At 70.4% G+C, this 13,946-nt stretch overlaps 1 protein-coding gene across 1 annotated transcript in view; it reads right to left on the bottom strand.

Moving 5' to 3' along the window:
* Positions 1 to 7,266: 7,266 nt before the first annotated feature.
* Positions 7,267 to 13,946, bottom strand: part of MUC5AC (mucin 5AC, oligomeric mucus/gel-forming) — a 33,927-nt gene continuing 27,247 nt past the window's right edge. The window contains exons 38-51 of the mRNA XM_071217856.1: positions 13,665 to 13,915; positions 13,347 to 13,530; positions 12,709 to 12,901; positions 11,909 to 12,087; positions 11,715 to 11,802; positions 11,125 to 11,228; positions 9,894 to 9,998; positions 9,636 to 9,673; positions 9,019 to 9,141; positions 8,829 to 8,927; positions 8,434 to 8,547; positions 8,254 to 8,323; positions 8,046 to 8,157; positions 7,267 to 7,794 (exon numbers count right to left, since the gene is read on the bottom strand). Coding sequence (XP_071073957.1) covers positions 7,548 to 7,794; positions 8,046 to 8,157; positions 8,254 to 8,323; positions 8,434 to 8,547; positions 8,829 to 8,927; positions 9,019 to 9,141; positions 9,636 to 9,673; positions 9,894 to 9,998; positions 11,125 to 11,228; positions 11,715 to 11,802; positions 11,909 to 12,087; positions 12,709 to 12,901; positions 13,347 to 13,530; positions 13,665 to 13,915 — 1,907 coding nt within the window. The 3' untranslated portion in view covers positions 7,267 to 7,547. The remainder of the gene's footprint in view (positions 7,795 to 8,045; positions 8,158 to 8,253; positions 8,324 to 8,433; positions 8,548 to 8,828; positions 8,928 to 9,018; positions 9,142 to 9,635; positions 9,674 to 9,893; positions 9,999 to 11,124; positions 11,229 to 11,714; positions 11,803 to 11,908; positions 12,088 to 12,708; positions 12,902 to 13,346; positions 13,531 to 13,664; positions 13,916 to 13,946) is intronic.

Below are 13,946 nucleotides of genomic sequence, written 5' to 3'. Positions count from 1 at the left end.
CAGGCCGGGGGTCCCAACCCCCCTGGGCGAGGGTCCTGGCTCTCAGGGTCGCGCGGCCCGGGAGGCCAGGGTGGGGCTGGGAGCCTGCAGGGGCCATCCCCCAAGGCCAGGCCCCCCCGCCCCGCAGCCCCGCAGCCACCCCCTCCCACCCCACGGAGCCCGGGACACGGCACGGGGTCACCAGCTCACGGGCATTTATTGAGTGCTGGCTGTTTGCCCAGGGCCGTCGTCGGCTCCGCGGAGGGCCCTGGCTGCCGGCCGCGGCCGGGTGGGGGCCGCAGCTGCCGGGCACCCCGGGCTGTCCTTGAGGGGGGACGGTACCAAGCCCTCCACGCCCGCCCCCCACAATCCTCAGAGGGGATGTGGGCTGCAATGGGTGGCCCCCTCTCTGCGGGTGGGGGTCCCAGCAGCCCCGTGCCCACAGTGACCGGGCCCGGGGCAGGTGAAGACCCCAGCCCCACACCTGGTGACCGGCTCGGCGTTCTGGGCTTTGGGGTGCAGACCCCGTCCCCAGCCCACACTCAGGCCAGTTTCCTGCCGGGCTCTGGGGACCCTGCTGCTGCCCGAAGAAAGGGGATGGGCCCCCAGCTGTGGCCCGCATCGGGCGTGTGGGGTGCAGAGGGGGCGTCGAGGGAACATAGAGGGGGGCATTGAGGGGGGCCGTCGAGGGGACTGTTGAGGGGGTGTTGAGGGGGGCCATCCAGGGGGATTGTCAAGGGGGCCGTTGAAGGGGTTCGTTGAAGGGGGCTTCGAGGAGAGCCGTTGGGGGGGGCCGTCAAGGAAGGCATCAAGGTGGGCCATCGAGGGGGGCCGTCGAGGGGGGCCATTGAGGGGGGACTGTCGAGGGGCCGTCGAGGGGCCGTCGAGGGGGGCCATTGAGGGGGACTGTCGAGGGGCCGTCGAGGGGCCGTCGAGGGGGGCCATTGAGGGGGACTGTCGAGGGGCCGTCGAGGGGGGCCGTCAAGGCTGCGACAGTCCTGCAGGGGGTGGGTCGAGCTGCCCGGGCAGGACTGGGCCTGTCCTGAGCAGGCCGCCGTCCACCTGGGCGCTGATCCTGGGGGCCCAGGGCCCAGGAAGGGCGGCCCGTGGGGAGCTGCAGGACGGGGGCGCCTCCCCAGGGTGCCCGGCCCCCCACATCCTCTCCTCCTGTTCCCCATTCTTCTCAAAGAGCTTCGCGTCTTCCCTCCCTCTCCCTCTCCCTCTCCCTCTCCTCTCCCTCTCTCCCCTCTTCCTTCCAGCACATTCTGAGGAGCCACGGGCTGGTGCTGCTCGGACCCGGGCACTTGGTGTGGACGAGCTGAACGAAGGCCCCTCTGGGCTCCGGGGCATAACCGTCTGGGGACCGTGAGGGCCCTGGAAGACCCCAGCGCGAGAGCCGCGCATGTGTCTGTGGACGGTGGGGGGCAGGGAGCCGCGGGGGGTGGGGCTTCTGCAAACCGGGGACACAGCTCTGCGGTGGGGAGCAGCAGATGCACAGGCCCGGGCTGGGGGCTCGGCCCCTTGGAGGGCCCAGGGCTCCTGGTGGGGGAGGCCCGGGGGTGCTGGACATGGGGCATTGGCAGGCGCAGGCCAGGGGCGTATTGGGGCACCCCGCCCACACCCGACCTGGGACTGGGAGGCCCGAGCCCCCCGAGCCCCCGAGCCCATGCTGCTGCTGGGAGTCAGGCGCGAGCCGCGGCAGCCCTGGGGGAGGAGAGCTCCCCCACGACACAGGCCCCAGCCACGGGGGCAGGGGATGGGGCGCAGCTCGGTCGCCTGCTCTGGGGCGGCAGCCCCCGCACCTCCTGGGGGCCCCAGATCCGGGCGGGAGGGGCAGGGGCAGCAGGGGAGGTGGGGCTCGAGCAGGACAGCGGGGGTGGACACCTGCCCTGTGGAGACGCACCCTCTGTGGGGCACCCACCCGCACTTCGGGTGGAGGGGCAGGCGCTGCAGGTGAAAGCCGGGTGGTTCAGAAAAGGACGTCGAGGCAGGGATGGGGTGGGGACAGAGCGATGAGGGGGGAGAGAGACGGGGGGGGAGGAGACGCTGACCAGTGCAGGTCAAGGGGCGGGGGCTCTTTGCCCTGTTTTTTCCAACTTGTCCATAAATTTGAAATTGTGTGAAAAGATGCAGTTCTCCCGAAAGCTGCTGGCCGTGATTTGGAGAACGGGCAGGAGGCCGGGGTCCCCTCCCACAGCCCCGCTGGACACGGAGGGCCGGAGGCGAGCCGCGAGGGTCCTGCCCAGGTCCTCCAGCCTGTCCCCCGCCCCGGGCCCTGAGGGGCTGGAGGGCAGCGGGGGCTGGGGCACGCAGGGCGGGCCTCGGGGTGCCGCGTGGGGCCCCTGGCAAGGGGCGGGAGGAGGATGCGGGCAGGGTGTGGGCCGCGGAGGCCCGGGCAGCCCCTGGCCACGTTTGCTCAGGATTAGGGCGACTCCGTGGAGCGGGGTCCCGGCTGCCAGCAAACAGGCGCGGCGGCTCCGGGTCACCGGTGAGGCCTCCCGCGTCCGCGGGCAAACAGGCGGGGATCCGCCGGCCGAGGGGCCTCCGGGGGCCGTGGGGGCGCCCCACGCCCGCCTGCCCCGCCCGCGTGTGCTCGCGAAGCGCCTGCGCTCGCTCTTTGGGGCTGAGCTGCTGCCTCTCCTGCAGCCCCAGGCGGGACCCCGAGGCGGCGTCTGCGCGGTGGCGAGGCCGACGATGGGCGTCCACACCCCGGGCGGGCCCTGCTCAGGCGTCCAGAGCCATAACCCTGCCTGTGCGGGAGGGGCGAGGCCGGAGCCGCTGGGGGGGCACCCACACCCCTTCCCCACCAAGCCCCTTGACCCCGGACGGGGCAGTGGCTCAGCCAACGTGGCCCATCCCTGATGAGGCAGCTCCTGTGGGAAGAGGGAGGGGACCCCCTGGGACCCCTTGTCCAGCGTCTGCCCGTGGAGCCAGAGGCCGCGCTGCGTGGCCATGCACTCACGGCTGTGCACACGTGGCGTTGCACACGTGCACACACAGACACGAGAGCAGCAGTCCACACTCTCCAGAAGCGGTTTGCTAAACCGGCCCAGCCATTGGCGAGCCAGACTCGGTTTCCCCACTCCCAGAGTTGGGGCGTGGACGCTGCTCGAGGACGAGGCCTGTGACGGCCGCCTGTGCTGGCCGCCGCCCAGTTAGGAGCTCCGCCACCGCGCTCCCCGCCCCGCGACCCCCATGTCCAGGTGGCCTGCGCACGCAGGACGGAGGATTTAGTTTTGTGCCGAATGCTGGACGGTCCTCCCATGAAACTGTCCCCTGAGGGTGGGCGGGAGACCCCTCCCCAGTGGTGCAACTCTGCCCTGCTTCTGGGTGGGGGCCCCAGGGGGTGGGGGGATGGGCTCCTGCCGAGGGGGAGGTGAGAGTAGCCCCAGGGCACAGCGCATGAGCAGGGCGGGGCCAGACCTAGGACAGAGAGGGTGTGCTAGGCACCCCCACCTCTGGGGGTCCAGGACTCAGGGGCGGAGCAGGGGCCCTGGGGGGCGGGTCTAGACCTGCCCTCCCAGGGGGGAGGGCTCAGCCACCGCCCCTGCGCCCCACTCTCCCTGTCTGCCCCCCAGGAGCCCTCCCCTCAGCTGGATAGCAACAGTGGGGGCCGGGGACTGACTTTCCAAGGCGCAAGTCACGGCGAGGTAAACTGAGTCATTCCTGGGTAGTGAGAGGCAGGTGTGTTTGCACGTGTGTGAGTGTGAGAAAGAACTGAAGGTGGGGCGGGGGGGGGGAGAGGAGGGGAGGGGCACAGCGAGGTCCCAGCTTGAAGGGGCCCCATGCCAGGGGTCTCTTCAGACCCTGCTCGCAGCCCAGCGCCCACTGCCCCACCTTGCTCCCCCTCCCCCACCCAACACAGCTCAGGGGTCCTGGGCAGGACCCCCGGGGCCTCCCCCGGGCTGCACTGGCCCTCCCGCCCCCCTTGGCCCAGGCCGCGCCTCACTCACTTGAGTCTGGGGTCTGCAGGAGCCCCTGGTTCTGACGCCCTTGACCTTGAGGGCGCTCCCCACTTGTGGCTCAGACACAGCCCCATGGTCCCCTCAAGGTCACACAAGGTCATTGGCTGCCAGGAGTCATGTCACACGGTGCAAGGCCGGGCCACATGCAGGACCCCCCTTCTACCCCCACCTCCCCTTTCTCTCTCCCCTGCCCTCTCTCCTCTTCTCCCCCTCCTCTCCTCCCCCATCTCCCCCCCTTGCTGCCCACACCCACTCCCCCGAGCAGAAGGCTGAACCTCATCCTGCCCCCCCATCTCCCCCGGACATCTGAGGGTCACTCATGGTGTGACCAAAACGAACTTCCGACGCTGCCCCAGCGCCCCCCGCCACCCCAGCTCAGGGAGGGCAGCCCTGTCCTTGGCTGGGCAGCCCCCCCGAGCACCCACCCCGCTCTGCTCGCGCACCCACCCAGCAGCCGGCCCTGTCCCTGCCCCTGACCACTCCGCACCGCCCCACCCGGCCCAGTCCAAGCCCCCAGCTGGCGGCCTGCTTCTCCCACCTCCCCCGCCCCCTCTGCGAGGGGCAGACCCCACCCCCTGTCCCACGGACGGAGCCTGGAGCCCGGCCCCGCGCGCTCTTGCTGGCGCACCTGCTCAGCCCTCTGAGCTGACTGCTGGGCTATGGGGTCCCCTCCCAGCCCCCAGCCCTGGCCCTCGGGCCAGTCCCCACCCCGCCCCTCCAGGCCACTCAGCTCGTTCCGCGGCTCGAGCTCAGCATCTCCCGCCTGGGGGGTCGTGCTGGTGCCCTCTCCAGAGGCCGCTGCCCTGGCTACCCCCTGCCCTGGGGCCGGGACCCCCAGCCGGCGGCCGTGCCCCTGCTCTTGGCCACTGCCCTGCGCCGGGTCCCTTTGGGGTTCGCCCCACTCCCCCAGCCTCGCCGGCTGTAGGTCAGTTCGTGGCGAACTGACCACAGCTGACTCAGGACACGTGGGGCAAAGCCCCCATTGAGGGTGGGATTCCCTGCAGGGCCGTTCACCCCGAACCGTCAGTGGGCATGTGTCCCAGGTGTGACTCGATTTCCCAGCACTGGGGGGCTGCGCGTTCCACCACCCCGTCTACCAGTCCCAGGGGTCCTGGGCTGTGCCGTGTCCAGGCCCCACAGTGGCCTTGGCCTGTGCCCCCCCAAGGCCCAGGCTGTGCCTCCAGCGTCCACACCCGCCCACCTCCCCTCTGCCTGGCCCGAGCCCAGTGGCCCTGTGCCGTCCCCAGGTTCAGCCGGACATGCAGCTTTTATCATTGTCCTGCCCCTGTCTCCACTCCCAGCACGGGAGCCCGAGGCCCCGGAGGACGCCGTGTCCAGCCCTCGGCCTCTGGGCAGTGCTCTTGGAGCCCCCGAGCGCTCAGAGCTGGGGCCACAGGCTCCGGGACCCCCTGGCCACTGGGCGTCTCCTGGGCTGGAGCTGGGCAGCCCGGGTTCCAAGCGAGCCTGGCTGGGTGGGCATGCCAGGGGGCCGGCGGGGTGGTGGCCCTGAGCTGTCCACCAAGGCCACATGCTCTCTCTACTGTGCTCCCCGTCTCTGGAGCCCCCCGTGGTCTTCGGGTCTGTGGGCCCCGGGCTGGAGGCTGGACACCCCTCCCGAGCCAGGCCAGCGCACATCTGCGCCCCCCGCAGGGCCCGTGACCGTCCAGCCCCAGAACGAGGCCTTGGCCCAGGCCAGCCACCGGCCCCTGGGCTCTTCCCAGCCGGTAGCCTTGCGTCAGCGCCTTCAGGGTGGGGGCAGCGAGGCCAGAGGGCCGCGCCCAGCTCTGCAGCTCTTGCCGGAAACCACGGCTTGCGTAACTCGGCCAGGGGCCGCTGGGGGTGGGCAGCGGCCTCCTCAGGACCCCAATCGGTCATTTCCTGCTCTGTGCCCCGATTCCAGGCAGGGACGTGGACGTCGAGCCCCTCCCTGCCCCCCGTGAGCCCGTCCTCTCTGCGGGGGGTGGGGATTAGTCACCAGAGGAAGAGGCGGCTGCTGGACACCCGATCCTCCAGGGGGGCCGGAGTGCTGCCCGCTCGGGGTCAGCTGCACCTGGGGAGCGGCGGCCAGCAGGGGCGGGACGGGGCCTGCCCACCGGCCGCACTTCCTGCTCTCCAGGGGGCAGGGGCTCCCTGCCCACCCCACCTGCCCTTGAGTGCCAAGGCTGTGCCTGTGGCTGCCCCTGCCCACCCCCACAGCTCCGCCGGCCCTGGGGCAGCTCCTCCCAGCACCCCCAGACCCCGCCGGCCGGCGCACGGCCCCTGCCCTTGGGCCTTCGGGGTGCAAGCTGCGATGCAGCCGCTGGGGCCTCCCCGGCAACCATGGCCCACTCAGGCAGGGAGGGACACAGGGTGGCAGGCTGGGGACCCACACAGCCTCAACCTGGAGGACGGAGGCAGGGGCTGAGGTCCAAGGGCCCAGCCACCCCCCCCACCCCGACATCTAGGGGGTCCAGGCAGACGTGCTTTGTCACTGGGCAGCAGTTCTCCCCCTCCCTGGGGCCTCGTGTCCCCGAGACCCTGCTCACTGTGGCTGCAGCTCTCCTGTGCCCAGGACCTGGCCTGGAGGGGCCTCATGGGCACCGGATGGTGCTGCCGCGCTGCCCCCAGTGGGCAGTCCTGGGCACGGATGTGGGTGCCCCCTGCCCCACTGCCTTGCCTCCAGGTCCACCCTGCACCCCTGGTCCTCGCACAGGGGCAGCGCAGGGTCTAAGCAGTGGGCACTCTACTCCCAGAGCCGGGGTGGGGACAACTGCCCACCCAGCCCCGGGGACGGGAAACAGGCCTCCTGTGTCTGCCCTGCCGTCCACCCTGGGCCTCAGTTTCCCCTGGTGAGATGAGGGACTTGGCATGAGGACCCTGAGTCCTGTCCCTTTGGGCATGTGAGCAGCCACCTGCCACTCCAGCCAGCCAGACACCCTGGCCAGGGTCCAGCTGGCCAGCACCTCGCCTGCTGGCTTGGCCGCTCTGGGGCGCCTTCCCCGCCAGCCCTGCCCACGCTCCAGCCCCCCGCCCCGGGCTTCACAGGTGGACGCAGGGCCTGCCTGAGCTGACCGCAGGCTTGGCCGCCCCTGGCTCTCCGCCTGCCCGTGGCCGGGCAGTGCGGCCTCCTCTCCTCGAGACCCCCTGCCAGCCCCGACGGGCATGGGGACAGTGCCGCCGTAATGGGTGGAGTCGAAAGCTTTGTGGAGGGGCCCGGGGGTCCCTACAGCTGTGTGCGGATCCCCCGGCTGACCTGGGGAGGGACACTGGCCGAGGCCTGCCCCACCCCTGCCATTTCTGGGTGTCGCCGATAAGCCCCAAAACGCAGAGTCCACGGGTTGCAAAACGCTCCACGTTTATTTATGAAACCAGATGACACCGGCCGGACCGGCGCAGGGCCCCCCACTGGCGGCGTGAGCGGCCACGATGAGGCCGCGGAAGACCCAGGCCCGCGCGGGGCCCCTGGGGCGCAGCTGGTGCCTCGCCCGCGCAGGGGGCAGGGTGTGCGGAGGGACCCGCAGCCCCCACCCGAGGGGGCAGCGGCGGGCGGGAGGTCCTGGGAGCTGACGTTGGGAGAAGCGTTTGGAGCGCGGCCGGCGTCAGGGGCAGGCCCGGGCGCGCCGCTCAGTTGCTGCCGGGCCCGGCCGCCTGGCCTCGCGCTGCTTCCCCGCCCTCGGGCCCCGCCGCCGAGAGCGCGGCGCTGGCCGGCGAGCCGCACTGCAGGCCCATGCAGCCGCACTTCTCCACCTGCAGGTAGCTGAAGGCGCGGCGGGAGCCGTCGGCGCAGCGCAGCGTCACGGTCCGGGGCGAGGTGCGCAGCTCCTGGCAGCACTGGCACTTGCGCTGCATCACGCCGTCCTCGAAGGAGAACCTGCGGGCGGAGGCCGCTCAGCGCCGGGCCGCCCCGGGGAACGCCACGCGCCGAGCCGAGCCGCTGCCAGCGCGGGGTGCGCCCCCCGGGCGGGACGCGGGATGCGCCGCTGCGCGCACGGTGAGCACACCCGCGGGGCTCATCTCGGGCGCCACGCCCCTCCCGGGGCCCCTCCCGCCCCGCCCGCCTGCACCCGCGGCCAAGTGCGTCTGGGCACAGCCGCGGGAGGCCCGGGGCGGGGGCTCACGCACTTGGAGTACGTGTCTCCGCAGTTGCCCCCGCAGTAGGCGACGCTCACGGGCTCCTCGGAGCTGCAGTTCCACTGCTGGATCACCACGTTCGTTTTGGTCAAGGCACACGAGTCTGGCAGGGCGCAGGGGGCAGGTGAGGTCTGGCCAGCGCCCTGCTGGCCTCCCCGGGCAGGGGTCCGGCCCCGCCTGGCATTCGCGCCCCACTTACGGATTGGTTGTGGTGTAGTTGTAAGAGGACAGTGCTTGCAGCAGCCGTCCGCGCTCAGCAGGGCCGCCTCCTGTGCCAACAAAGAGGGGCGGCGTCGGGGCCGGGGGTCCCCTCGGCAGCCCCTGGAAACAGGGGTGCCCGGTCCCCGCCCTGCCCCTCAGCCAGCGCTGGCCCACTCACCGGAGAGCACTGGAGCGGAGGGCACGCCTTCTTGATGGTCACCACCGAGAGCCCGTCCTTGGTCACCTCGCACTCGTGCATCACACAGGAGTCCCTTGACCAGATCTCGCCGGGCTGCAGGGGGCCCACGGCAGGGTGAGGCCCTCCCACCCGGGCAGGCTGCCGCGTTCGCCCAGGACACGGGGCGGGGGCGACACGGGTGGGACTGGGCCCCGGCCTCGGTTCTGTCTTCTGCCTCCGGGCTGCCGAGTTGGGGGCTCGGCTTTGGGGACGGAGCCTTGCCTGGGTCCCCTGACCCCACTTGCTGCCCCGGTGCCCCTTGTGCGTCCTCCATGCTCCCTGGGAATGCCCCCACCAGATCCCCCACCCTGGCCCCGCGGTGGCCGGCAACTCACGTAGAGGAGGCGGGTGGCGCCATCACTGGTCTCGAGGACGCAGGCCACCTGCTCGCAGCTGCCGCAGCACTGCCCACTCTGCTCCTGGTACTCGAAGCCCTGAGGGGGCGAGCCACGGGCGCATGAGCCTGCGGCCGGGGCGGCCGGGGCCGCGGGGGCCGGGGCGGGGCTGGGGGTGGCTGGCACTCACCTTGGGGCACTGGCGGTCGCAGATCTGCATCTCGCACTTGACCACGTACAAGTCCATCTCGGGGCCGCTGTCGGTCTCACACCAGCACTTCCCGCACAGGTCCGAGGAGACCACGGCGCCAGGCTGGGGAGGGGCCGGGCCACCCCCGTCGTGAGTGCGGCTGTGCAGGGGGTGGGGACAGCCCCGCCCTCCTGCCCTGAGCGCTGCCTTCCCGATGTCTCCACCCGGATGCCACCAGGCAGACCCCCGTGTGGCCGTCCCAGTGAGGACACCCTCCTGAGGGCCTGGGAGAGTTTGGGGCTGGGGTCTCGTCACTGAGGGCTGATCCGGGGGGCTCTGCTGGCCCTGCTGGTGGCAGGGGAGGGGCGAGCCCATCGGCCGGAGCCTCGGCCACACCAGAGGCTCAGCTCCCTGCCCCGGCCGGAGGCCAGTGCAGGGGTTCGGGGGCAGGGGCAGTGCCCCCCAGGTGCTCAGAGGATCCCTCGGTCGCAGGACAAGCCCGCCAGGACCTGGCACTGCGGGGACCCCGAGTCTCGCCTCAGGGGGCAGGGAAGGAAGGCAGGGGCGCAGCTGCCTCCTGCGGGGCGGCTGGGGTCCCGGGCCCGGCTGCGTCTTACCTGGTAGAAGGTGCCGTTGACACTGCAGCCACTGGGGACTGTTCAGAGGGAATAAGCAGGTGTCCAGGCCCGGCCTCCGGGGACCCCGCCCCGGCCCCCCGAGCCCCCGCCCCCTCCACTCTGCCCCCTGCAGCTCCAGAACTCCTCGGCATGTCCCGGCGCTCGCCGGCTTTGTCCACCCAGAGGGACAGGCTGGGCAGGACACGCCGTGGGCTCCCGTTACGGACCCCGGGGTGGCTGAGCCCGCGGGACACTCACTGCACGTGTAGCCGGGGCAGCAGCCGCCCTCCTCGTGGGTCAGGACCAGCCGGGTGCCGGGGGGACAGGCGTTCTCCAGGTTGGGGCAGTAGCTCCTGTTGCAGGCTGCGGGCGGAAGGGGCGCTCAGGCCGGGCCTCCGGGAGTGCTGCCCCTGCACGCCCAGACGCCCAGGCACCCGGCTGGGGTCGCTGGGTAGGGCCTCGGGGAGAGGGGGTTGGGGCCCCTCCCAGGCGGGCACCCCGTGCCGCCGGCCCAAGGCACAGGCTGGGGAGGGGGGGGGTCTGGGTCCCTGGAGGGGCCGCGTCTGCCCAGCGGAGCCTTGCTCACCGCAGCTGTACTGGGCACAGCACTCGCCCAGCTGCGGGGGCGTGGACACGGGCACAAGGCCGTGGCCCGAGCAGGCTGGGGGCGGCGGGCAGGCCAGCGCCCGGCAGCTCATCGTCCGGGTGGCCCCGTCGCAGGTGCACTCCTGGCAGTTGGCGCTGACCGTGTGTCCCGGCTGCACGGGAGGAGCAGGGGCCCCCGGCCGTCAGTGTGGCGGCTGGCGGTGGGAACCGGGCCGCCCTGACCGCCGGGAGGGGCGTCTTGGGGCTCAGAGCAGAGGGGCGCATGGAGGAAATGGGGGAGCAGCCCTCAGGAGTGCAGGTGGCTCCCGGAGGTGCCTGGCCAGTGAAGGGAGGTGGCGCAGCGCAGCCCTGACTGCAGGCCCACCAGCCCTCTCCCCGTGACACTGGCACTGGCCGAGCAGAGCAGAAGGGTCCCTGCCGGGTGGGCCCCGCAAGCCCAGGGACCGAGGACTCATCCTCGGAGCCGCCCTGCAGCCCCCGAGGCGAGAGGGGTGGGCTTGGGCATGGAAGACACGCTCAGCCTTCTGGGGGATACCTGCCCCCCCCCCCCGAGCCCCAGCCCCTGAGCCCGCACTGGCCGTCTCCAGAACCATCTCCTCAGGGGCCCCCGGCCCCACTCACCTCTACCAGCTCTCCATTGGGGCCCAGGCAGCCTGGAAGGAGAGGAGAGTGAGGGTCCCCACCGGGTGGCCACAGCCCCCAGACTTTCCTGGGCAGGACCCCAGCCCCAGCAGAAAACCCAGGGGTCTGCAGGGCAGTCCCAGGCCCCAGGTAGGGAAGCCCAGGTAGAAGACGTGACCCGGCCAGAGTGTAAGGCACCCAGCCCCACGCCCCCACCTGCCCAGCCCTGCCCGCCAACCCCCAGCCCCACGCCCCCACACACTCGGGCACTGGGTGGGCACGCAGGTGTCCAGGCTGGAGCTGAAGAGCATCATCCCGTCTGGGCAGAAGCAGCCTTCTGTGATGGGGCCGGCATCCTGGAGGACCCTGGGGGAGGCGGGGGGTCAGGCAGGGCCCTGCCTCCAGAGCAGGAGGAGCCCCCTTCCAGGCAACCCCGATAATGGGGCCTGGGCCTGAGGCGAGTGGAGGCAGCAGCCCACCGATGAGGCAGGGGAGGCTGGGGCACTTACAGGGCTGGGGGCATTACAGGGGGTGGGGCACTTACAGGGCTGGGGCACTTACAGGGCTGGGGGCATTACAGGATGGGGGCACTTATGGGGCTGGGGGCACTTATGGGGCTGGGGCACTAGAGGGGTGGGGGCACTTACAGGGTTTGGGGCATTACAGGGCTGGGGGCATTACAAGGCTAGGGGCATTACAGGATGGGGGCACTTACGGGGTTGGGGGCATTACAGGGCTAGGGGCATTACCGGGCTGGGAGCACTGCAGGGCGGGGGGCATTTACGGGGCTGGGGGCATTACAGGGTGGGGACATTACCGGGCTGGGGGCACTGCAGGGCGGGGGGCACTTACTCGAGGCTGGTGCTGTCGTTCCCGTAGCAGTAGGTGAGGTTGGTGGGGCCGCAGGGCAGGTACTGCTTGCCGGGAGGGCAGGTGAAGGCTGTGAGGGGGAGACGTAGCCTGAGCGCCTGCTCAGGAATGGGCTGAGTGCAGGACAGCGAGGCCGGGCCCCAGGACACACGGGCGGCCAGGCTGGGGACACTCACGGCAGGTGTTGTTGGTCCGGCCCCTCCAGTCGATGCAGACGCCGCTGGACGCGCAGAGCGACGCGTACAGCTCCAGCCCAGAGCACGTCACGTTCCAGTCGGGCATGTGGCACTGGTCGAAGACGCAGCCCTCGTAGTACGGCTGGGGGGGGATCACCGCGTGGCACGGCACAAAGACCCTGCAGCACAGGGGCAGGTGGATGTGGCCACTCACCTCCAGGCAACCGGTCAGCTCCGCAGCGGGGGGCAGCCAGGGGTGGGGGTCTAACTCCGGGGTCCCTCTTTTTGTGAAGGCTACTGAGCCCCGGGGGGAGGGTCGTTGTCCGCCTGTGGGCCAAGCCACCCTGTCCTCCCAGGACGGGGGTCCTGCAGATTCAGCAGGCACAGGGCAGCTGCCTGGCCGTGGCACAGTCCGTCTCCTCCCTCAAACCCACCTCCCCCGGGCCTCTCCCTTGGCCCTGCCAACCTGCCTGTGTGGGCTTTGGGGCTTTGGGGCCAGGTCTTAGGCCCAGTGTGGGAGCCCATGAGCGGGCAGAGCCCCGGCCCAAGCCCTGCGTGGTGTCCCGGCAGCTCGCACCGCCCACTCCGCTTGGAGCCACTGGGAGGCCAGTGGTCGCTCACACCCACATTGCAGCCCACGCGGGGCATGCCCATCTCCTCCCGTCCAGGACTTGCCCCCCCATGCTCTGGTGCCCTCTCCCCTCAGAGGCTGCCTGAAGGCCCAGTCCCTCCCCAGCGGCCCTTCGGGCAGTGGGCGCGGCAGGGCTGCCCGCCCCCCTTCCTCATGCTTGGCATCTTACTCGCTCAGAATCAGCTGGCAGATTGGCGAGGGTGGGCAGGTTGTAGGTGAGGTGGGGGGCCCGGGTGTTGGGACATGGTCGCAGTGTGACTGATTGTTGTGCACCCTCCAGTGGCCAGACATCTCAGAGCAGGAGGTGGCCACTGCCCCCCCTGGCAGGCGGCACTCGTCCTTCCGGTCATTGGTGCAGGTGCCTGGAGGTGGGCGTGGTGGGAGTCAAGGCCAGCTGGGTACAGCAGAGCTGCCCACCCACCTGTAAGGTTCAGTGTCCCCACCTGGGGTCTGGGCCCTAATGCAGCGCCCAGGTCCTAAACCTCTCTGCTTTATTCTGCACTAAGAAGCAGGACCGTGGGCCAGTTCCCGTCCTACAGTGATGCCACGAGTACAGACAGGTGTGTGCTCCTCGGGTGCAAGGCACCTGGCTGTAAAGCTGGTGCCCATGTGAGCTGGGCACATTGTTTGTGTCACAGAGCTGTTCTCTCCCACACCTGAAAATACCAGCCCCAGGCAGGGGCCTCCCCAAAGCATGGCCCTTTTCTAATGCTGGGACAAGTTGGACAATATTTTAATGCCCAGGGAAAGAGCCTGCTCTCCAGAAAGCAGGGTGGAGTTGGGGGCCAGGGCCGGGTATGGACTCACCGCACTGCCCCTCGGTGTTGTTACTGAACTTGCTGAAAGGCACCTCTACTGAGAAGATGAGGCCACTGAACATGACCTGGACGCCGATCTTGGGGATGGTCACGTACATCTTGATGCCAAGTTGGGAGACGATGATGCCGTCTTTCCTGAAGCCAGGTCTGACCACCTTGTTGTTGAAGATGATCTGGACACAGCACCACGGCCAGCGGGAAGCGGAAAAGCAGGCAGATCAGCTTCACACACAGCCCACCGACTCCCCTCCATGCTCCCCACCTGCCTCGGCACACAAGGGCGCCCAAGCTCAGGCAGCTTCCCCACCTCGTTGGTCATCACGCCATTAACCGGCTTGCGTGTCAGCACCACCCGATCCTTCTGGTACTCGACGATGATGGACTGCGGGCACGATAGCCCATCCTCGGCATCACAGAAGTAATTGTCAATGAGTACACGAAAATGTCCGTACACAGGGACAATCTGCTGCACCAGCACGTAAGTGCAGTTGTCCAGGAAAGTGTAGTAGGTGCCGTCGAAGGTGATGTAGTGGGGGTCACCCCAACCACTGCAGACACCTGCCGGGCATGAGGGGCACCCTTACAAGGG

This window comes from Dasypus novemcinctus, chromosome 10 (assembly GCF_030445035.2).
Source record: "Dasypus novemcinctus isolate mDasNov1 chromosome 10, mDasNov1.1.hap2, whole genome shotgun sequence".
NCBI lineage: Eukaryota > Metazoa > Chordata > Mammalia > Cingulata > Dasypodidae > Dasypus > Dasypus novemcinctus.
This window is presented reverse-complemented; position numbering and strand designations above follow the sequence as displayed.